The sequence below is a fragment of the Conger conger genome, chromosome 3 (assembly GCF_963514075.1).
Source record: "Conger conger chromosome 3, fConCon1.1, whole genome shotgun sequence".
In the NCBI taxonomy this organism is placed as follows: domain Eukaryota; kingdom Metazoa; phylum Chordata; class Actinopteri; order Anguilliformes; family Congridae; genus Conger; species Conger conger.
The window spans coordinates 64,066,630-64,092,265 of NC_083762.1; the positions used below are offsets into that span (position 1 = coordinate 64,066,630).

The window sequence follows — 25,636 nt, forward strand, 5'->3', positions numbered from 1 at the left end:
GATGGAACCTGGCATCTCCACAAAGGGCCTTGGTAGAGTAGGGGGGGAGGTGTCACCGCACTCTATGTAACCGCTGATAGGTACAGGGACGGAGACAGAAGGACGGAATGAAGGATTGCGGAATGCTAGCACTTAGCCTCGGTCACGGTTAGCGCGTAAATAATTCCGAAACTTTCACAAGCTCGCCAGCCAGCTTCTACATTTACTTTTGCGGCCAAATGAGGCGATAATAAACTCGCCTTGACAGTTCCCGGGGTTTTAAAGCACGCGGGTGACGGGCGAAGTCGAGGCTTTAACGGGCGTGCGATATTAACTCCGGCCGCTGTCGAAGGGCTTGCGTTCATCTGAAAGCGGGCTGACGGCCTATTGGTATTCAGAGGAGATCCTGCTCGTACACATCCTTCCTGCGTGCATACCTGAGTTCTTTCAGGGACTCTGAAAGCACCGAGTCAATGTCAACGCAATGACAACACGTTCTCGCCAAAACTCAACGTCAGATGAAATACTGCTCCCGCAAAGACATGGTGGGCACCTAAATGTTCGGGAGGAACGCACTTCGCCGTAGGAGGGACGTTTTTCCAAGGAGCTCAATCAAGTTCACACAGAGGTGTTACTTTTAAGAACAGTGAGGAGGAGCAGATCAGCAACAGTGAAATGGCTAATTACCAAGGCAATGTACTGTAGCACACATTAGAGGAGTGTAGAAACAATGAGGGGGGACAAGCGAAGGGAACTGAAGAGAAAGTGAACTGAACATCATCACAGTGCTACTTGTAAAGCACACACCCTTATCTTGGATGAATGACTTGCATACGTTACTGTATATTTAGGATGTTACTATCAATATACTACAGGGCTTTATACACGCACCTAGTTTCACAGCCTGACATTTTTCCTGTAGTAATTCAGGGTGAGCTCATTGCTCAAGGGTGCCTTGCCTTAGATCTGAACCAGCAAGTCTTCCTTGATGCAATTCCAGTCCCCTTGGCAGTACATCACAGCAGCATACATTTGGGATGTATCCCATTTGCATATGTTTTAAAGTGCCGAATCCTCTCGCTGTGTAGAGAGGGCCAGTGCAGTCAGAAAAAGGGTATGGAATGGGACCCTGTCTCAGGATCCATTACCCCCACGTCCCAACAGTTGCATTTCAGCAGCAGGAACTCTTCAAAGCTCAACGGCCGTCAACTAAAAGGGCTCCTAATCAATTGGCCAATTATCGCTAAAATGGCAGAGTCAGCAGGAGAGAAACCCAGGATATCACTGCAGCTACTGTCAGCTCCCGCACGTCCTCCTTGCGTGAGGTTGGACACACACTGTCAGCAGAATCACTAGACATCCAAGGAAGGAAGAAAAGCTTGGTCTGAATGCGGCTCCACAAACAGACATACCCTGGGCTCTAGGCTCCCGTATGATTAAATGAACACACATAAGCAACCCACTACACACACAAGCACAATCAGATAGCTCATTTTCGGGTTTCACGTTCCGCAAATTGGGCCAAAGGAAACACAGCGGAAGATAGCATACGGCAGGCCACAAAAAGAGTGAAGCTTCAGCTGGCATGTAAGAGTCAACAAATCAGTTGATAAAACATTACATGATTTAACAAATTAATTTGCACTGGCATCTTCAAGGTGTGTATGTAAACATTGTCTTCAAAAGATGTGGCTGAAGGTGTCTTACCCAATGTGTCGCAAGACATTTTTTCAGGGGTGTTGAGAGGATTCTCCTGTTAAGGCACTGGACTATGGATGGATTCCACGGTCTGTTATCGAATCCGGATCACAACAGTGATGGCTTTTCCTGTTAGCCCACAGGGTACTGCACATTTGGCTCTAGTGTACACCCGAGTAGAACTCTGCTGGTTGATCGAGCGCCACCAAGTCCATCTGTCGAACTGCACCTTAAGGGCCAGATTTACCAAGGCCTTTAACCTCTCACAAAACCTTTGGGTAGCCTACATGCAGAACCAACAACACGACCAGTTATTGGCCATGGTATTTGTTTTACACCAATTACTGGTTGCCAGCCTGACTTGTGAACCATGCTATGCAAAAAGGTGCTTTCTCAGGGGAGAAAACATGCTTGTCGGTACCCTCCTAAATTGATACTGGGGGTTAGGTTGCAGGAATGAACGCTGATATGCATATTTTAAGACATCCAACAAAAAAAAAGATGAAAAAGCATAAAAAGGAGATAAGCTCAAGGCATCTTCAGATATGGCGATGGCTGAATAGGCAGCACAATTTGTATTTACAAGGAAAAAGCAAACACTCTGAAACCTAGGCCAACTCCTGCAGTCACCACTCCGTACAGAGTGATACGAGATAGAAATACGGATGCGATTGTAGAATTTTTCTTTACAACAATACACTTCCAGCCATGGGCACAAAACACTATGGGGAAACATGGATGATTAATCATGTCTTATAAAATGTCAGGACTGTCACTGGATAGACTAAAGGCCACAGGGATGGCGACAGTCGAAATGTCAGCGAGTCACCAGACACTACGCCGTGCTGCAGTCGACAACATCACGGCTTTATTAGTCGCGTTCTGAGACTGGATCATCACGTAACTGAGACCGTCTAGAACTACCGCAAAGCCCCCAGGCCACTAGTATCCAAATATTTCCCCATGCCAAACCATTAGCAAGACATCTGGACTTCAGCTGGCCAGTTTCTGTACTGCAAAACCACGTCTCCGGGATCAAGACCAGAGAGCCTACAGCTACGCTCGATGTCATGGTGACAAATGCCCGGCAAAGGGAAATGCAGCATGCCAGGGCATTCCAATACAAATCAACTAACCCCACATAGATAGGTGCCATGTCAGTACAGTGAAAGAGACACTGTTTGGAATGACAGTGCCCCGCAGATGTGGTGAATGCAGTTTTTGCAGTATGCAAGCGGAGATGCAATTGATGCAATTACGAGAAGCATGATGCAATGCAACATTACCGTGAGATGGTGTGGGAGGCCACCGTTACAGCCTTAATGGACGTCACTCGCCCTTGTCACATAATCTCATTACTGCAACAATTTCCTTCTCCGTAGAAGCTATTTGTTCACAAATGAGCCAATTAACACTAAAGCTGCAGCATCATGGCAAGAAACTCTGAATAAACCATCAATAAGCAGATTACTGTACGTCTCCCTAACATCTAAGAATGTTTGGTAAGTGTTGCACACAGCTAATGAGAGGATTTAACTGAAGGAAGCAGAACTGTAGTTTGCAGAAGCTGCAAAATGGATCTTGGATATCACACGGCTAACACTGAGTCCATTTGCAAACTGTACCCTGTACTCCGGGTTTGGATGGCCTGCATCTAAACAGCCATGTTTGGCCATGTTTTTACTCCACTTCACCCACATATTACCAACGACAAACGACAATCAGATGTAACAATTATTTTACATATGTGGACTTGTGGTGTTTTTTTTTAGCAATATACTGAATTTAAAGGGTTATATTTTTAAGGAAAGCATATTCGGGAATTTTAGTGGACATTATCAGTGTGTTTAACACAGGAAATCTTGCTCAGTAGCACTCATAGTTGAGTAGAATACAATTCCCCATGTAACAATAAACACCCTTATCATAATGATACCAGTCAAATGGAAGGCACAAGAGAAAGATACATTCTCAGAAAAAAACTGATCCTCTCGTGGATTCATATCCTTTGATTTGATATTAGTGTTGCTTGCTGAAGCATCACTAGTTCTCACACATTCTGAGCAGTTGAGTTGTTTTATAACAAAGCTAACAAAGCAAAGAAGGTACACTGTCATGAAAATTTAGCGCCAATAGAAATAACTAATATGTGTAATTACACAACGGCAGAATAAGAAAAGAGATCAGACACACCCTGTGACTGTCTGATCTCTAGCACTACTTATTAGCATCACCCATGTTAAAACATTCATTCACTTCCTAATCATAGGAGCCAATATCAATGTAACTCAGCAGGTGTTACCAGTGTATTGGATGATGAGGGTTTTTCTCCCACATCTAAGCTATTATTTCCCAGGAGATCCTCTAAATCTACAGCAACAATACAGTATACCTTAACAATTTGACTCATTAACTCTGCCGCATATAGAGTGAAAACACTGTGATCAAGTACCCCACGACTGCAGTTCCCCACCCGCTATTTCAACCCTCAACTTTCTGCCGATATTTTCTGCCACTGGAATACTATGCATCACTGCTGGAATGTGAATATCAGGTGTGATTGGTCAACCATTGCAGTTAATTACAGGGTGAAGGGTTTTACAAATCTGATTATTGGGGAGACTCATGAACAGTTTCCTTAAGGAAGGTATCTCTACCATGCCATTGTTGTGTCTGTTCCATGGCATTGTTGTGTCTGTTCTGTGTTTGTGTGTCTCTGATCAGACACAACAATGGCATGGTAGGGCAATCAATCTTCCCACTCTTAAAAGACAAGCTGCAATCAAAATGAACTTTTTCTATGGTGAATTCTTCATAACCTTTACAAACACATCTTAAAGTATATATTCCAAAAAAAATTGTAATACTGTAATAAGTCTTCTTTCCATCCACTTCCTGGAAAATGAGATTTTACGAGATTTCACATCATCGTGTACCAGTGGCTGTGTATGTCGATCAAAGGTCCGTTCCACTCTAATCAATATCCTTTCCACACAGCGTCATGTATCCTCATTTGACATCAATGAAAGTGACTCCCCGCCCTTCAAAAATGTCCCTGAAAGATCTGTTTCACTCGTATATACGTCATATCGCGGAAGCTAGTGCTGCTCTAACTTCAGCATCAGCTCATCTTTATCAGGTCGTAGTTTAGACACTAAACTACTTTGGCAGGGAGAGGAGGCGGGCGCACCAGAGTGTAGAGACCTGGTAATCTGTATCACAGTTAATTGGCGTTTAAAACCTTGTTTTGTCTGAACACAGAGAGCACAGTGAATCTCAACTCAAACAGCTCTCATTGTTTAACAAAGATCCAATTATCCACACCTCTCTCCTCCTTACCTGCAAAATCCCAGCAGGCCAAAAGGGGCCAACCGTGGACTGGAAACGTAGGATGCATCACCGCAAGACATACACTGGACCAAAGCACAGGTCTCTGAAATTCACTCTCCATACGTTGAGAGGCCAGTTAATTAGTGCGTCCAAGACGTACTGGAGGTTTATATGACATTGTTTTTCTTTCTTTCTGTAAATTTTTGGTCTGTGTAAAGGCCACCTCTGGCTCATATCAGATCAGCATATGACATCACCAGACTATTAGCCACAGCCGCATCTAGACCCGAGACTATTGGTCATAGCAGTTACAGATTAGACTATTGTCCTTAGATGTACTGATGACTGTCCTTAGATATACTGATGCTTGTCCTTAGATATACTGTAGATATATATACGTTGATTGTTTAAAAAAGTAATTTAATTCAGTAGCCTTTCCCCGCCCGTTCCTCAACCCCTCATACTCCCATCCACATCCATCAATCATCAATGAGATATTAATCAGCCACACTGACAAGAGACAGACCTCTTACACTCCTGTTCAATCCAAACATTTCACAATACGTCTCTCACCGTACATTAGCTTAGCTGTCCAACACACCCACGCCTACAGCCATATCCACACACACACATACTAACTACACAATTACACATTCTTTTCAAAGCTGATGCCAGTATATTCACCTCAATATTGCTACAGAACTGAAATATTTTAAATATGTTTTCAGTATGTTTCTCTGAAATCCATTAAGGCAACTTTTTAAAGGACACACGACTGGCAACAGTTATAGCAAAGTAGTTGAACTTGCTTTTAAGGAGCCTCTTCAGATTCTCTTTATGCTTTCAGCGAAATGTGCTTGCTACAAACTACAACCCACGTACAGTAAGAACACCAAAATAGGCAGGTAACTCAACACTTCTAGCCTTTAGTGGCAAATTCGACACATGGAAAAAAAAAACAAGAAGTATGAAAAACCATTTTGTCACTGTCGACATCCACAATATTCAATGGTACTGTACAGTAGAAATAAACATGGTGTGGATTTTGACGTACAGATGGAAACTTCCAGAACATTCCAACAAACCCTGTGAGATGTCCCTGTGAGAGGGCCACAGTCTGTGCCATGGCACGGAAGGGCGGGTTTTAATGGATGTGCCCGAGTCCACAGAGGCCCACCGGCTTGCGGGGGGAGCCCGTATTTCCATATCAAGGGGCCGGAGATTAGAGACGGGCGTGCTGGCAGGAGATCAGGGCCGGCCTGTCGATCCAGCTACCCACCCGACCATCCTCCACAGCACTCACTAGAGCCGACAGAAGGAGCACTGACGTCCACAGCCCACATCAGTGTACATCTGGACAAGTCCAGTGGCAGTCTTAGCAGTAGGCGGGAGTACAGAGCAGGGACTGTGAGGGTTAGAAGTACACTGCAGTGCAAACTTCTTTCCTGGAACTTCCATCTGTAGCTGTCTACATGTATGTCAACTGTAACAGGCTGTAACAGGAGGTAATCGTCCAGGTTTTGAACTGTGGAATTGGTCGACTACGCCACCCACTGACGCCACCCACTGGCACACCTCAACTGTTAGCATTGTGGTTTTGAACTTGAATATCTGTGTGAGCAGGATTGAATATGCCTCACTTAAGACAGAGTGTTAGTGTTTATATGTGTATATGTGTGTGTGTGTGTGTGCGCGTGCGTGAGTGTTTATATGTGTGTGAGTGAGTGTGAGAGAGAGAGAGAGCGCAAGCTGCCTCTGAGATGCAGATGAGAGAGAGAAGGAAGTGATGGAGTGATAAAGTGAGGGAGTGAGGGAGTAAGGGACAGCCCCCCACCCCCCAAGCCCCAGCAAGTAAACGAGAAACGTCTTCAGCCGTGACACAAACAATGCGCACACAGGAGGCTCAAGCTAATCTGCTTACATGCGTCAATTAATGGATTAATTATTCAGGGGGCTGGAGGCGCCTCAGTAAGAGACCTCTGTCCACAAGTCATGTTTGTTTACCGGGTGACAGATAAGAAGGCTATGAATTGGGGAGGGAGGCACATCATTAAAACCCTAATGGCATTCCACTGTCATCCTGCAGAATGATTGATTTGTTTATTTATGTGCTTGTGATCTCATTTTTTCAATTAATTTATTTATTTATTTAAGTTGTTCAGCATTTCCTGGCCCATTTAAAGTCCCAGTGGTCGCCAAATAGTGTCCTGGCTCCATACCCATTTGCTTAGCGCAGTACAAGTGAAGAGTGAGTCCATAAAAACCCAGCTGGCGGCAATAATTAGTTGAATTGGGGGGGGGGGGCAATCTTGGCTGTGGGCCCTGTGCATTTCAGAGGAGTAAATAAATAATAAATAACTAAAAAACTTGTGTCCTTGTGAAGCACAAGGTCACTTCCTGTTGGAGGGGAGCAAAGCCAATGATCCATAAGTGGTACATTATACAAATCTCTGCCCATGGGGATTCTGGGAAAACGCATGTGTCAAAATCAGGTGAAGTCTGAGCATCCAACAAAACACAGAGATTTGTCCAATACAACTCCTCATTTTTATTTATCTTTTATTTTTATTGCCCAGCAATTTAAAATGTCATGCTTTCAGTACATGCAATTGCTTGCCACTTCCCGTTTTCGAGTATTGAAAGCATTACGAGAAAGAATGACCCCCCCACCCCCATCTCTCAATCTCATTATCATGCAAAAGATATCCTGCTGATATCTGCAACACAAAAGATACATATTCCTTAAAAGGCCCAGTGAAAAGATAAACAAAGAGGAATGAGGGGTTGCTCCGAGAGCAGGTCGTCGCCGAGTCTGTTCAAGAGAAAAACGGCTCATTAATGGAGGATATGGGAGAATCTGTGAACAATAGTGGGAGGAGGGGGTTGTAACCCCAGCAGCAACCAATAAGCATTTAGGGACAGGGAGGAAAGAAGAAGGCAGAGAGCTTGGAGTATTGGCAAAGACTATGCAGGCTTTTGACAGATTACTTGTGCGATGACACTCACTTTCTGAGGGTGACATCTCGTCAATACAGAGGAACAACAATGTGACTGACAGGAATTGCAACTTCAGAGCTGGTGTTGCACAGCAGAACTGTTGCGACACAATTCATAACTCCTGAATTACTAGCTTAAAAAAAAAAACTTGAGGTGGCTATAGCTGAGTTTTGACTCAAGGGAGCGAGCTGGCCGATATAAACAAGGCAGCAAAGAAGCCAAACCGGAGACTAGCTAGTCAATGTTAACAGGCTAGCTTGCTAACTTGCTAATTCAAATTCAAAAAAAAAAAAAAAAAGCAAAACACTGAAAAACTGGCAGTTATTTAAGTTTTGTCGAAGCACATGTGGCAGAGTAGATAGCCCCCTATTTTAGTTTCTCAGTCACTTATAGTTCCGTAATTTTTGGATTGCGTTAGAAATACCATGTTAACGCATATTCGTCCAGGACCCAACAAAACTATCTTCAAAAGGCACCTCACATATAAGAGCCTTTGCATCATTTCCCCCTAAGAGTGTGCCAGCCTTGACGACCTTCAGGGAGTTACCCAGAAGACACCGCACCTGGAACATCCTGAGCTTAAGCAGGTAGCCTGAAAACGCTGCCCCTCCGGGGGCGGTCTCCATCGAACCATCCGTCATAGGGGAGGCCATTTAAGGCCGTTACCAAGCTCATGCTTCGATTTTTATTTTAGGAGCCTCCGCAAAACAGGAGAGGAAGGGTGACCCTGCGGACACACGGGGGGGAGTTGGGAATTCACCGATGCCATGACAGTACTCTGCGCCCCAGCGCCTCGACCTCGACCGGCTAAGCTTCTACCAAAAAAAGAATTCTCACTTCCCCGGGACCCCCTTGACCCTAGCCGCCAAGCTGCAAGCGTGACATGCACAATCCTCTGTGCCTCCGTCCAGAACGGCGCGATTAGTCCAAGGTTATTTTAACGTGCCGGCAGAAATAACTGAGCTGAGGGGCATTGGAGATGCAGCGATTAATGCAATGGGTGTTCGAGGGTAGCGTCTGGGCCATTACCATTAGGCTGTGCAAGTCTATTACGGGTCAATACTCGGATCGATAACGGGCAGCACCGATGTCAGACGCCACGCCTCGGGCCTGCTGTAATTTAGGGCTGTGTAGAGTGTAGAGCGTACAGGAAGGAGCCTGTGGCCTGTAATGGAAGTGGTTTCAATGGAAGAATGAGAGCAGGGCTGGGGCCTTGCGTTAGTTTGAGAGAGTGCTGTCCTAAAGTAGGTTAATACCACTCTGAGGGATGAATAGAATATTCTGCCCTGGAAACTTTCTGGTCGTTGGTCTCTTCCCTTCAGCAAAATCCAATCTCTCCACGCCAGAGGTGTCAAAGCAACTGCCCACAAGCCTAAAAGTCATCACTTCAGCAATGAACCTGCTCCGCTCGCTATAGAGAGAGCTTTCAGGGAAGAATATAGACCGAAGAGCATTGACCCAAAAAAATAGTGTATACTCCCTAGTCGCAGAAGCATGGACACATTCAGAAACACACACATGTAGGAAAGCACACAAACTCATACAAACAGGAATACATGCCACAAGACATAGACTGAATCATATGCAAACACATAGACAGACAAGCACTCACAAGTACACAGATACATAAGCAGAGTACATACAAACACACACACACACACACACACACACACACACACACACGCATATCAGTTGGGCCATTCTACCTGAATTACTCTGGAAAATATTGGCTCATTTCCACAATGAATTACAATGAGAGTGACCCCCAAGTTTGGGTAGCTGCAAAGTATCGTTTATAGCAATCGATGCTGTGATGCTCTACTAAAAAGTTTTTTTTTTCTGCCCTTATTCGCCTATGAGGTGTCTGCCCTTCCAGAACATTCTGTTATATAAACTTTAAAGCTGAAATGCAGCTATGTGGGTACGGCACTCTCTGCAGTGAGAGCACACTTTGATATTTGTCTATCGAGGTAAAAATATCTCTGAAGCAAAGGGCCTAAAGGAGAGAGGGAGGGAGCGAGAGAGGAAAAGAGAGAACTGACAGAAAGTACGCGGGGGGAGAGGGGGGGGGAAAGAGAGTGTGTGTTTGTGTGTGTGTTCGACTGAGCGTGCATGCTTTTCTGTGTGTGTACGAGTGCACGTGTTCGACTGAGAGTGAGTGAATGTTTTTCAGTGTGCGTGTGAATGTGTGTGTGTGTGTGTGTGTGTGTGTGTGAGTGAGTGACTGAGAGTGAGTGCATGTTTTTCTGTTTGTGTTTGACAGTGAGCAAAAGTTTTTCTATGTGTATGTGTATGCCTGTGCGTGTGTTTGACTGAGAGTGAGTTCATGTTTTTCTGTTTGCGTGTGAGTGTGTGTGTGTTTGACTGAGAGTGAGTGAATGTTGTTTTGTGTGTGTGTGCAAGCGTGTTTGATTGAGAGTGAGTTCATGTTTTTCTGTTTGTGTTTGACAGAGTGAGCGAAAGTTTTTCTATGTGTATGTGTATGCCTGTGCGTGTGTTTGACTGAGAGTGAGTTCATGTTTTTTCTGTTTGTGTGTGTGTGTGTGTTTGGCTGAGAGTGAGTTCATGTTTTTATGTGTATGTGTGCAAGCGTGTGTTTGGCTGAGAGTGAGTGAATGTTTTTATGTGTATGTGTGCGTGTGTTTGTGTTTGAGAGAGAGAGATGGAGGGATCTGAAAGGGCTACTGTATAGCAGAGGCTCTCATCCCAGGGGGACTCCCTGTTTATTTCACCAGTCACTTTATTTCCTTTCTCAAACTCCGCACAGCTGGAGCCTCAGGGACGGGGCCCGGCGTCAGAAGTGTAGCGGAAGTATTAAAAAAGAAACCCTTCTCGACAGAGAGCCATTTTATACCGTGTTTACTCTGAAAAATCTTGAAGAAATTAATATTCTGAACTGCTGAACTCTTGATAGTTTGTGATATGAAGATTTTTCCTGCTTATCTCTCCAATTTAAGGTGCCTGTAAATGTTAATATTTTACTGTACATTCTCCAGTTCTCCACTCTAGCAATATTTATTAACTATACAGTAGATACTGATAATCAGAGACGGTAGATAAACCCTAGACACACTGCCGTATACTGTAAATTCAGCAATACTTGCCCATGGACAACGCCAGCCAAATTAATCTTTAACAACTAATATTTCTTATGATATACAAGCCTGTGGGAGGGGGACTTGAATTGTATTTTAATGACCTTTTAATTTGATGAAAACATTAAATATTAATTACTCTACAGAGGGGGCAATCATAGTGTTCATTAATGTTACAATGTAAAGGAAAACAGCTTTAATTGGTGTAATTATTCAGGAGGAGAATTAAATATTTAAAATATATCCGTTTTTTCCACCCGAACTTGAATACGTGTACAGATTTTCAACCCTTCATATGCTGTGATAAAATTGCAAAATTGCTTTTCTTACTGCTGCCACAAGGGGAGCTCTTCTGTAATTATGAATAGTGTGGAGAATGGGGTCTAGTTTCAGGCTGTGGACGGTATGGACCTTAACATGTACTTCTGGGAGAAAAAGTGATGTCATGTTTACACAAGTTGGCATTCAACACTACAGTAATATGCTTAGTTCTTGAGACTCATTTTAATTAAATCTACATGAGTGTAGAACAAGTATAGTATACAAGGATGCATCTTTGTTGCCCTAGATAAAACTATAGTCCACATCCCAACATTTTATTTTCTAATGTAGTGCTGCTACTTCACATGCAGAAAGATTTTGTCAGGAATAGTGATTTTCTTTTTCATTTTTGCTAACATATCAATCATGTCAACCAACAATTTCCTCCCACGTCTAGTGCGTGGTTCTTTGTTTAAAACATGGCCATTTTGTTCTGGTCTTTTGAAATCACAAGCAGGCATCTAAAAGCAAAACAATGCTCCAGGGAGGAATGAAGTGGGTGTGGGTGGGTTTGCGTTGAGAGCTCACCACCTGACGGGAATGCGCAAGATGGTCTGTCATTATCAAATAAACTTAATTGGATGGCAAAGGCTTTATAAAATACAACCGAGGATGTGATTGGGCTAAGCGAGATCAGAGCAGCCACATCAGTACCCTACGAAATCTCCTGGGACACATGGGGTCCACCCCAGTGGTCTCGCATGCAGAAGATGTCACCAGTCTTGCGTAATCATATTCCTCCAGGTTCTTAATCTCAGCTACAGGCAATCTATAAAGGTACGACAGTGACCTTGAGATTCTGGTAATGAGATGAACACAAATCAGAGAAATGAGGGTGTTCGCCAAGTATCGATCACACAGCGGTGGACCCACAGGCAGCGAAACGTCAATCATTCGCCACACCTTGACATTCGTGAGCCGTCTGCTAACCAAAAACTCATTTTTTCGTGACTGGGTAGAGAGAACAGCTCATTAGACTCTGCAGGGGACAACCTTGCAGGGAGAGGCATCATTATTCCTACATCTCAATACTTTAGCTGAGCAAAGGCTCCCTTCTAAATGCCCCAGATGCCGTCTCTGCTCCGTCTGACTGGGCTTGCATCCGGAACCTTCTCTCAGTAAGGATGCATTGCTGACCAAGAGCCACATGTTTGATGGTGCAGGATGGGAGGCCGGGAGAAGAACGTGCCGGAACATCGCCGTGCCTCTCGCTGTTTGTTCTGGGCCCTTAATTGCATTCCCGCCTAGCTGCAGGACAGCTCCGCTGGTTCAGCACATTCTCTGTGTTCGTCTCCAGTGGCTGCTGCTTCCAAGGAAGATTCCGGCACTCCCAGGGTGGTTTCCTAAGCGCATGTAGCCTGTGGCTTGAAAAATGTACACCCTCCTTCAGCAATTCCGGTCAGTCTGATAAGAAACTATTGCAATGGACAATATTCCGCTGAATTCAGCCCTTTATGTTTCCAAAAAAAACCAAAAAAACATTGCACATAATGGCTTAATTTTTTTATACAAATTCTATGGTTTATGGTAAGGGATGGAAAATGTTCCCTCCTCCCTCCCCCTTTGTTGGATACCTTGGACGAATCGTAACATTGTCCAATCCTTGTTGGACAGCACAGTTATCGCCAATGCACTCCTGCCTCTGGCAAGTGGCTCATTTCCACTTCCCTCAGTACAATCCTGAGATTCCCGCTTCCATTACTATGAACAGGAAATTCTCACTTCCATCACTACGACCACGAGATTCCCAGTTCCATGATTATGACCCAGAGATTCCCCACTTCCATCACTACGAACCAGAGATTCCCGTTTCCATCACCATCCCCCCAAGATTCCGGACTGCAAGCTTCCTGCTTCCATCACTATGACTCAGAGAGTCATACTTCCATTATTACACGTGCTAGATTCCCGCTTCCATCACTATGAATGGGAAATTCTTGCTTCCATCACTACAATCCCGACATTCCCGCATCCATCATTACAACCACGAGATTCCCACTTCCATCACCATCACCCCAACATTCCGGACAGAAAGCATCCTGCTTCCATCACTATGACTCATACTGCCATTACTGCAAGCGCTAGATTTCCGCTTCCATCACTATGATGCCAGCAGCCCCCTCCTGACTGAAAATGGCACTGCTCCATGACCTGGTTATGATTTTGGGGGACCTGGGCAGACAGGCCAAGAAACCAGCATGAGCCGGTTCTTCGGGGGGGCCCTCGCGTTCAGCACATGATCAACAGATCAACAAATCATTCACACCTCCCCCTCCCCCGCAGCCCCCCTGAACCGGAGATATGGAAACGCTTCATCAACCGGGGCGGCTTCTAAGGATCGATGGGAAAACACCACACCTGCCCCCTGATTCATGGCCCAGAAGAATAATTACACGACAAAAGCCCCGGCAAACCGTTTCTCTCCTCGGATATGTTTGTTTGGGTTCCAAGGCTCCACACATTAATTAAACCTCGGAGCCCCGGCAGGTACCTATCCGTCTTGCTGGTTGGCTGTCCGGCCCGGCGCCCTGAATCAACCTCCCTGCGTTTGCCGTAATGCTTCAGACTTCACTGTAAGGTGGATGCGTTTCTCCCCATCACATCACATACGGCTGCCACTGCCGATTCGACTGCAAGACCGACTGGAGATGGTCGCTAATTCAGACGCATTGAGAAGACAATTTGCCTCAATGCATTTTACCAGCTCTGGGGGTGAATGCGGCTAAAATTAGAGAGCGAAGATAGGTGTCTGCGAGGCTGCATGGGTCTGTTGAGAAATGGAGTGCATAATGCGAAAATGGAATTTAACAAAGGCCAAAAGATGGGAAAACCAAAAGCTAATTCTTAGGGCGACATGGCTCAGGCAGTAAGAGCAGTCGTCTGGCAGTCGGAGGGTTGCCGGATCGATCCCCCGCCCGGGCTGTGTCGAAGTGTCCCTGAGCAAGGCACCTAACCCCCAAATGCTCCTGACGAGCTGGTCGGCGCCTTGCATGGCAGCCAATCACTGTCGGTGTGAGTGTGTGTATGCATGGGTGAATGAGAAGCATCAATTGTACAGTGCTTTGGATAAAGGCGCTATATAAATGCCAACCATTTACCATTTTACCATTTTAGGGCAAGAGGTACCCGGTTACTGGTGTGCTGGATTTGGACACATCACCGTCCTTGTACTCAGAAGTATCACGGGACCCCCCGGAGAAACCGCTACGGAGCACAGGACAGCTGGCTCACAGAAAAGCAGGTTGCGCCTGCTAAGATAGGTGCCAAAAGCTTGGTTTCACACCCCAGGGCCTGTGCCAATCAGAGCCCAGGCAGATGAGTGTGAGACCTACCGGAGAGCTCTAGTGAGACAGAGCAGGTAATCCATAGAAAGAGCTCATCCATCCTGCCCCAGTCTCCACGCCACGCATGATCCAACCACTACAGCCCTATTTACACTCCAGTCACCCTGGAGAGCCACTGGTGTTACTCACAGGCCAAGACACTCACAGCACAAACAGGCAAACACACACACACATACACATATGCACAGGTGGGCACACACATACACAAAGACACACATGCACAAACATACAGAAAGACTCATAGATGCACACACACATACATGCAATACACACAAACGCAAACAAACACACACACACACACACACAAAAACATGCACACATCCGCCCGAGCACAGGCACGCACACACACACACACACACACACACAGGCAAACACACACATGCTCCCAAAGATGCGCATACACACACGCACACACACTTACACTCACACTCCTCTCTGCCAGGCACCGAGGACCACAGTGAGGTGTTTCATTGCAGAGATCTCCCCGCAGTTTAAAAATCAGTGTTTAAAGCGGCGTGTAACCCTACAAGCTCAGATGCCGTGTCCTTCTCGCACAGGGCCCACGGCACAGCTAGTATCACACAACTCATCTCACAACAAATAAACACCGAGGGGAGATGGTGAGACGTCAGACAAGACACACATCACAGCAAGCCTGGCCCTGTCTGAACTCGCATAGCACATGACTCACACTCAGGAGACTGCAGTTGTCACTGCTGGTTTGCTGGTTTCACAGGACTTTTTTTACAACCTTGTTGTTTTCCTCATAAAATTTCAGGCACAAAGACTGCAAGGAACAACCAGAGGTATCCTCCACCCTCAACTGAGGAACAGAGCTCAATCATGTGAAATCACATTTATGTTTTGGCTTCCGCCCAAAACAAGTTAGCAAGTACTAACAAATACACACACCGAGACACACACACACACCAAGACATAAGTGCACCGAGAAACGCACTCACAGACTCATGGACTCACAAACTCATGGACTCAGACACAAGGCTCCCGGCCCTTACCCAGTGTGTCTTTGAGGTTCTTGACCAGCGAGCCCTTCTTCAGGCTGTTCTTGCGCTCCACGTAGTTGGACGGCACGTAGCCCGTCTTGTTGGAGGAATTCCGCACCCTCCACCACGTCTTGGAGTCGTCCAGCAGCCACAGCCGCTCGTTTTTCCGGATGTCAAGTTCCTGGTCCTGCTGCGCCGTGTAGTCCCACTTGGCGATGACAATGACCTCCTCTGTCATCTTTCATGGAGTCCTTCTGAAAGAGACAGAACCAGAGAGGGGGAGAGGGGCTGTTAATGCCTTTTCCTCAGCTCACAGAGACAAACGTTTCTCAATCGCCCCCTGGAGATGGACTGCAACTCAACATGTTTCTCCAAAACATTTTCTGTCTCCCACTGCTTTCTCATGATGATACATTGGCAAAGAGATGCGGAGACCATAGAATTATAAGGTTCTAACTGACATTTTAAAAAAAAATGAGTTAGTGAACATTTAAAAGGCTGCATCTGCTTGGAGCCTATTCATCCCTTTATCTCTGAAGCTCAATATCTCAAAACCCACATAATAATTCCAAGGTCACGATGTACTGCCAAAGTACTAGGATGTCTTTACAGTCGTTGCTTGCATTTAAAAGAAAAACACTTTAAAATGCTTCCCTCCCTCTTTTTCATTTCAGAATGAAAATGTCCAACCGTACATAAGTAATCCGTGGTCCACCTGTTTCTCAGAACATCTGCCTGGTTTCCTGGCTGCCCACAAACCAAACGGATGTTCCCTTGGCACCCCCTTATTTCCCGTCCGTCTCAATTCCCTGCCGTGAAATGTCGCTCTTGGCAGTGGCGAGCTGGAATTAGGGCAACTCGCGGGAGCCGGGGGAGTCTAGCGCTCCGACTCTCCAGACAAACAAAAGAGCGCCGTCAAGGAAACCCGAAAAAGTGGCACACGTGCAGCGGCAAACGCGGACGGATCGGGGGCCGCTGTGTACCCCGGGGGAGGAGGGCAGGCCGTTCTCGTAAATAACAGGGCCGTCGCCGTCGCCGCCGCGCATTAATCCTCTGTGCGAAGAGCCGGCGGAACGAAACGCAGCCGCTGAGGCGGTGTGGGTGTGAAGTCTCCAGAAGCTTCCGGAGCTGCTGGCTCCGTACGGCTACAGGCTTAATAACCGATAAATAAAACAAATCCAGGGATGTATCCTCCACCAAACTGTGTGAAACAGCGGAAGGCTGGGTAATGTATTCCCAAGCCTCACGGAGAGGGAAGGAATCGCGGACGGAGGGAGAGTGGGGGAGGAGGGAAGGTGGGGGAGGGGGGAGAGAAAGAGGGAAGATGTGGAGGGCAGTAGGGATGGAGAAAAATGGGGAGGCATGTTAGAAAAGCAGGAGTGAGGGAACGATAGAGAGAGAGATGAACGTACAAGGGTTGAGTGCGGTCACATGGAAGGAACAGAGGGAGGGAAGAAAGAAAAAGAAGGGGGGAGAGAAAGAGAGAGACGGAACACCCTTCCGAGAAGCGCTTACTCCTGCTCGAGCCGCATTTGAGGTTCAGCCGCGCGCAGTTATTGCGGTGACAGGCCGTTTCCTGTTCCTGCCAGGCGGTCGTCCTTACACCAGCGCTGGACACGACGCTCCGAGCCTGCCAGGGGCGGCCTCCACTCACTCCTCATGAAAGCGAGAGAGAGCCGCACTCATGCTGACACCGCTCCCACACAAACACTGTCCGCTTCTTTGAGCGACGCGCGACCCTGACACCATTCTCTCTCTTCTGCGGGGGAAACCGGTCGCTGCTACACAGTCGCGCTGTCCACTTCATTTCACGATGTGCGACAGAAACGGTCAGAGTGGAAAAAAGTTGTTACCACGCATAAACTGTCCACTTCTTTACGGTGCGCGATTGGGAAAGAGCCCCTCTCGTCTCGCGGGACGGCTACCTCTCTGCTCTTCTCTTTATGATATGCGACTCTGAGCCATCACCCCTTCTATTTCAAAATAATGGGTCTCTAGCGAGCACTGTGGCTAGACAGCATCGCCCAAAGTGACTGAATCCATCACTCTTACCTAAGACCTATAAGCCTTACCCCCACCAACTCTCCCTCTGCACAAGCAAGCGCACACACACGCCCACACACATGCATGCAGAAACACACACACCACACGCATGTGACTGCGTAGGATAACGCTCCATTATATCCCAGGAACTATGCCCTCTCTCAGTTGGAACTGCAGAGCTTACAGTAAGAACTTACGGCCTTGGAGAGAGCAGCTAGCTGACTGCTAATTACACCGAAATCTACAATCTGTATACTTCAGTGCTCTGAGTTGAGTTTCTTAACATTTTAGATGGTCTTTATGTTGTAGAATATACCCAAGCAGACCACAGTTTTAAACCTTTGCCCCGGGCACCCAAGCCACTTAGCCAAGCATTTCGCTGAATATAAGCTGGCAGCTTTATAAAAGTGAGCAGAGAAAATGCAATACTGCAATGAGTAAGACACCTATGAAACCAAGAATTAGGCTAGTTAAAATTAGACCTAGCTTTGTTAAAGCTGTATAAATAACATCATTCTTAAGATCATGTGCAAACCATGCAGGTGAAACAGGCAAAACATAAATCTACAGCCTATGACACTAAAGGTGATTCGCTGATTCGTATTCAGAGGTGCTGAAATATCGTTTTCAAAGGAAAGGGTACAACAACATTAACTGCAAATTGGAAGGGTTGTTGTAAAGGACAAACAAACTGAGAATTGACAGACAGGCTTGCCCCTCCACCAGAAGCCAACCCATTGTGTCAGGTTTCTCAGATTAATGTAATTGCATAAATGTGTCTGGGACTGCGTTTTGAGATTCGGACAAGCAGACAAAACACACCAGGCTTCAATTCTAACTGAGTGCAGTAATCCTATCTGTGGGGCTTTTTCCAGACAAATAAAAAATAAATAAGTTCAGCTTCTGCAATCAAGTTCAAAACAACATGAAGGAGGGGGTAGGCAATGCTGGGGTCAGCCCTGTCCAGTGCAGTCACTCATTTCCTGTACCACTGGATTTTACAGTTTTTAAACTGTCAATACAAACTGTTTATGAATATGAAAATGTGTCTTCATATAATTTCATATATATTCATGTCTAACTCAGTGTGAAGAAAGGAATGAAATGTGCTCTGCACTGACTGCAGCAACTTCTAGATAAATGCTGTTATATTTAAATGTACAAAAAAAAAAAAGCTAGCAGTGGCAAAGCACTGGACATACTGTAGGTGTTAAAAGATATAATGAGCCAATGACTCCGTTTTTCTCATCCTGCTGCTAAACAGGAGCTAAATTGCTAACAGGTACTTCTGTTATTTTTCTCCGGGCCTGTGTTATTCCTTTACATTTGCACCAAGAAAATAGCAATACAGGTCAAGTAGTCAAGAGAAGGGATACTACAACACTGAGAGGAATTTTGAAAGAGAAGTCTATCTGACAGAAAAAAACCCTGCCTGAATGGCTTCTTGTGTTCTGTTGTACAATTTTGAACTTGGTTTTAAAAGGGGTGATACGCTTTAAGATTTTGAAGTTCGAAGTTCAAAACTCTAAATAATACTCTCCGCCAGAACACATTTCAAACAGAGGAAAGACACACTTCTGCCTCCACAGATGGCAGCTGTGTGAGAACCATGGGACTGGGAGGCTGCAAGTTCAATAGCTAGGTGTTGCACTGCTGTTGTACCCTCAAGCATTATTCTGAATGTGAATTCACATACAGTAGTAAACTCCAAACTGCATGAACAAGCGAGACATAACCCCGAGGTAAAAGTAATGTTAACTGCTGGCGATGACCTCATGCCGACCTTGCTCGTTTCAGCGGCTGACCCTATAAACGACGGAGCGGGAGCTTATGATTAGATCTGGACTTTGGTCCTCAGTTGTTTAGACTTTAATGTAATGGGAGTCTGGGCGTAGTCTATGGGCTTTGGAGGGGACAGGACTTCAGTCAGAGGCAGGTGAATCAGCCACAAGCTCCACCACTGCTCACCCATTAAGAAATGTGGAATCACATGGGCTACGCTTCGTTTAGCAGAGGCACTGGTCAGGAGTCGGGCTGAATGTGTGTGTCTGTGTGTGTGTGAGGGTGGAAAGCCGATGGGAAATTAAACGGACAAGCACTGCACAATAAGGATAAATATAAACATCAATACATTTCAAATATGCTTCAACTCACAACCATAAAATATTTAACTTCTGCTCACTGGTGACTGTGCCCAGACAATATTCTATTCATTCTCTATTGTCCTGTATTTTAAAGTGATGCCAATGGGAAGCAACAACAGATGACAGCAGATGTAAATGTAGGACAGTAAACTGTGGACAGAATGCAAATGTTCAGAATCCATGGCCTAGTTCTCTAACGCTGCCAAGTTTTCCACCTTTAACAAGGGGACAGGCAACAATAAAAGCATGCTTATAATAAGCATATTAATTCATGAATACCACAGAGGACTTACAACATAAACAGTAGTTAAAGTAAATAAATGTCTATTTATTCTCATTACATTACATGGTATTTAGCTGACGCTTTTATTCAAAGTGACAGGACTGGGGAAGTAGGGGAAAATCCCCCCTGGAGCAATGTGGGGTTAACGGCCTTGCTCAAGGGCGCAACAGCTGTGTGGATCTTATCGTGTGTACCGGGGATTGAACCACCAACTTTGCGGGTCCCAGTCATTTACCTGAACCACTACGCTGCAGTTTCCCTGTCTCAGGCCCCTCTGCTGCTTCCTGTATATACACACACACACACACACACACGCACGCACGCACACACGCACGCACGCACGCACACACACACACGTACACACACACACACAGAACCCTTTTATCTAGCCTACCCAGCCCCCAGTCCCACGGAGATGAAGAGGTATAATGCAGTAGCACTCGTTGTGTTGTATGAAAGTCTGAGTGAGAGTAAACATGGGCATATCTTTATGCAGTACAGTTGCCTCAGTATATATGGAAGTGTGTGTGCCCATGAGCTGGCATACTCATGGTGTCAGATTAGGATCCAGAGTGTGTGTATGCATGAATGCGTGCGTGTGTGTGTGTGTACATTTACTGAGATACTCACGGTTTCGGATCCAGCGCTTGTGTCCATGAGCGTGTGTGTGCTTGCCTGCGTGTTTCTGGGTGTGTGTCTGTGTGTGTGTGTGTGTGTGTGTGTGTGTTTGCGCGAGTGTTTACTGAGATACTCACGATGTCAGTTACAGTGTGTCCATGAGCGTGTGTGTGTGTGTGTGTGTTTCTGTGTGCAAGTGCGTGTGAGTGTGCGTGTGTGTGTGTGTGTGTGTGTGTGTGTGTGTGTGTTCACGCGTGTGTTTACCGAGATACTCATGGTGTCAGTTTACAGGACAGCAGCAGGGCACAGGCTGTGCTTGTGTACATCTGCTCTCCAATTGCAGTGCACTCTAGGTCTGGAGAACCATGTGACCGACAACCCCTTTGACCCCAGCTGGTGGGAAAGACTTGACCTGATAGAGAGGCAGATGTGTGAAGGGAATGAGGGGCGGAGGAGCGGGAGATGGCAGGAAATGGCAGAGGCAGCAGTTTGAGTTGACCTTTGCTCTGTGGAAATTTTGAGAAGCAGTTCCTATTATCCAGACAGGAGTGCGACCACTGTCAATATATGCAACCTTGGCATCACTCAGGGTACACACGTACAGTACAGCCACTAAGAGAACTCATTTCTCAGACTATATGCACAGTTTGGTGCTGATTATCTAGGCGAACTAGGCCTAAGATATTGCAGTCATCCTCAGCTACTGAATTTACAAATGTTTGGGGGGGGGGGGGGGGGGGTCAAGAAAATAAATAAAAGAAAAAAAACATTTTGGCCTCTCTTTTTCTCACACACTAGCTTCAGCGAAAAAGACTGAATAACTCATGGTAAGATTCATATCTCAGGCAGAGCATATTTTTCAAATGCAAATGAGTGTGCTAAAAGGCACTCAGCGCTCTCAGACTGTGCCTTAATTATGAACGTGTGACAGAGAGTGAAGACCAAAGTGAAAGCTTTCCGAGTCTGACCTTTAAGAGAAATAGTGAAAATGCTATACCTGACACATTAGTGTAGTGAGATTACAATACACCTGCATTCAGCTTAAAAGAAAGTAGCTGAACTGCACAGTGACAAAATGGAGATAAAGATGGGGGCATTAAAGATGCAGTGGAACAGTAGAATGGAGTGTAGAGCAATAGAGTGGAGCATTAAATATATAGAGTGGTGCAGCAGAGTATGGCATTACAGACACACAGTGGAGCAGTAGAGAGGGGCATTACAGACACAGAGTGGAGCAGCAGAGAGGGGCATTACAGACACAGAGTGGAGCAGCAGAGAGGGGCATTACAGACAGAGTGGAGCAGCAGAGAGGGGCATTACAGACACAGAGTGGAGCAGCAGAGAGGGGCATTACAGACACAGAGTGGAGCAGCAGAGAGGGGCATTACAGACACAGAGTGGAGCAGCAGAGAGGGGCATTACAGACACAGAGTGGAGCAGTAGAGAGGGGTATTACAGACAGAGAGTGGAGCAGTAGAGAGGGGTATTACAGACAGAGTGGAGCAGTAGAGAGGGGCATTACAGACACAGAGTGGAGCAGTAGAGAGGGGCATTACATATACAGAGTGAATCGGTGCAGATAGACAGTGGACCATTAGATTAATCAGCACACCCTAAAGGCCACTTTAGGTTCAGCTCACAGGCACGAGACACAGACAGCCACCGACACACGTCTCTTACGCCCCAGAGAAGGAGAGCAGGCATCTCAATTATAATCACACCCTGCAGTGTGTCTACAGGCCAGGATGTTCCCACAACCCCACAGGGATCCATAGCAAACTGCAGGGATCTGGATCTCATCGCTTCACTGAGTGCAGGCATGCATACACACACACACACACACACACACACACACACACACGCATACAAACACACACACACACGCGCGCATACACACAGTAAGAGAGAGAGAGAAATCTCACAGTTTTCAGACACAGGGTCGAAAAGAGACATACCATGGTATCTTTGCTGCAATGGTAACGTTTACCGCAAAACTAATCCTGTTTAGCCAACAATATTCTTTCATATCTGTGCAAACACAAACCGCAGAATATTTCCATGTACAGAGGAAGTGCCGTGAGACAGGGATTCAATAATCTGTGTGAGTGTCAACATGTTGCGGGTTTAAAGCCACTACCCTACAATTATGCAATTATGTTGAGATTTTCAGACTAAGTGTTACGTAAGAGATCTCACTCACTGGATCTCACTGGAAATTCAAGCTGATTTAATGGCTTGCTGTCCAGGAATTCAGTGGTGAGATAATTTTTTTCTGTCATTCGGAACATAGTGATTGCCACAGAGAAATGAACATAACATAAATCACTACTTGCACATCATCTTTAACATGACAGGCAGATTCTGTTTAATCTGCCAGTCAAACTTAATCTTACTCGTATTCTCCCCAAGTAACCCCAGCCTTCCCACCGACTCCTGGGAGAGAGTTCAAAGGTCACAACTTCAAAGCGGCGGGAGGCTGGGAGGGTTCGCTGCATTCCCAAACGAAGTCCGCAACGCTCCCCAAATGCAAATCCCGGGCCTGACTGCAAGGTGATATCAGCACTAGTCCAAGCAGAGACTTCCTTTAAAAACAAAACAAAAAAAACAACCACCCAAGTTTGACGGTCTAAGCTCCAAGCAGATGGCTTTTTGGGGGAAGCTATGAACAAAAAAAAAATGGGGAAAAGCATTTTCTTTAGAACCAGGCTTGAACACAATACTGTCAGCATTAAATGTGGTCATTTATTTCCAGAAACTGTGCGACACGACTTTCAGATAATTTGCTTGAAAAAGCGAGAACGGCATGCTTTTAAGCCTGTTTCAGCAAAACGCTCAGGCGGGAGGAAAAGAAATGAACACAAATTATCCTAGAAAGCATAGCGAAAGGAACTGCTGTGAAAAATGAAGGAAAAATTAAAGCTTTTGACCCAGTTTAGCGGTAATACAGTTACGTAAGACGCAGTGAGGAAGGGTAGGCAGTGAGTGACTCAAACAGCCTACTTCGGGTAGCCTGCTCGGTATCTGTGTTTGTGCGAAGCAATTATCCCTTTGAAATTCTTGCAGGCCAAAGACCTTGTGATGATTGAAATGCAACTACCTACGGGATTGAATTACAGTCAGCTGGCATTTCTGTGTTAGAGCTGAGCCATGAGCTAATGCTGACTGCCTCACTCAGACACACTCAGGCAAACACAAACGAGCACAGAGCGGCCCTGACAGAGTGGTGGCAGGCCTGTCGAGTTCTGTGACAACTACTTTAGCCTGTGTCATGTCCTAGACGTGTTTTGCAGTGTGATGATTCACTGCTTCGGGACTGACGATACAGTGACATGGCTAAATGTACTGCAACCGCACTCTAAGACTTGAGCAGTGGTGTTAACAGTTATGAATGGCTGGAGCTCTGATGACAGTAATGCTACTCATTTAAAGAGAAGGAGGACCTGCTGAAATCTCTACGCACCTGTATGGAGCAGTGGTTCTTATAGCAGCTTGCTTTATCTTGGCATGGACCTCTGGTGAACACAATCACCACTGCTGTGTCAGTGGTTGCCATGGCATCTACCATTTAAACCAAGATCTGATACAGGATAAGGAACATGAGCAAAGGACTCACATTCTCCATCAACCCCCACCCCCTCAAAGGGAGAGCCACCTGACCTGCTTCTAGAACAAAACAGCAGGAGAGGGTGGGGGTGAGACAGTGAGGTGGGGCTGGCTCGGTTTCTTGTGGTGTGGTGAGCCTTTTCCACAGTAAACTGTCCAAAAGTAGACTCTCCGTTCAGTTTTGTGATGTGAGTGAGTGGGAACTGTGGGGTGGCCTTGGCGAGTCATTTCATGAGACAGCAGGACACTCATAACCTCCCTAACACCTAGTTCCCCAACAACGGCAGCAAACAATGTCCTCCTGCTCTGTAAAGTAGCACAGGGCAGCAGGCAACCGCTCTGACAAAATAACTGTTAAACCTGGAAAATAAATACATTTTTTTAGATCACAAGTGAACAGGTCAAAATCACAAGTGAACAAGTCAAATAAACAACAAAAGCACAGTGCTGCCTATGAGACGTCTCATCGGGTTCCTGTGACAATGACACGGTGTTGCTCTGCTTATTTCAGAGGGAAGGAACCACCGACCAGTAATCAACACCTGCCAGTGATTCAAGCTTTTAGCTATATTAACCCTCCACAGATATCTGCGAGAGAGAGAAAGAGAGAGAGAAATCAAAATGGCATTTTACTGTTCCCTCTCCTCCTTCAGCAAACATCTCAATTTTTTCATTGTTATAACATCTAAACTGCTGAGAAAACTTATCCAATAGTCGAAGAAGAAAGGATGAAAAAGATTCAAAATGCAAAACAGGGCCCTGGAGAAAGTCCAACAGCCTGCTGGAAAAACATTATTAAAGATGCAGTGCACAAAAATCTTCAAAGTCTTCAGCTTCGCCTCACACATACAGGCAGAACTTTGAGAGTGGAGGCAGCAGTAGAAAGCTGGGTCAAAGGTCACTGTAAACACCAGACAAATCCCTCTGGATAGTTATGCAGGCCCGCCAGCCAGACTCATCTACTTAAAGGCTTTCCCCCATAGCCTGCACAATTCCATATGCCAACAATAAACAGGGTCATAAATGTCAATAAAAATACAGAATTATATCAGAATGAAGGAAAAACGTACTCATATCCCTGAGATAGGCTTCATCCTCAGTCAGACACGGGGACGAGCTGATGCAATCAACCGCCAAACCCCGAAACATCACAATCAGTCTGAGCCCCTCAACGACT

At 45.8% G+C, this 25,636-nt stretch overlaps 1 protein-coding gene across 4 annotated transcripts in view; it reads right to left on the reverse strand.

Annotated features, from left to right (window-relative positions):
* The window catches only part of nck2b (NCK adaptor protein 2b), a 65,705-nt gene that overhangs the window by 5,565 nt on the left and 34,504 nt on the right, over window positions 1-25,636 (reverse strand). For 2 of the 4 annotated variants that reach the window (XM_061235402.1, XM_061235404.1), the window contains one exon: window positions 15,781-16,022. In XM_061235402.1, coding sequence (XP_061091386.1) covers window positions 15,781-16,006 — 226 coding nt within the window. In that variant the 5' untranslated portion in view covers window positions 16,007-16,022. Of the gene's footprint in view, window positions 1-15,780; window positions 16,023-16,463; window positions 16,801-17,283; window positions 17,462-25,636 lie in introns of those variants that run through there. The other 2 variants (XM_061235405.1, XM_061235403.1) reach the window with 2 other exon arrangements.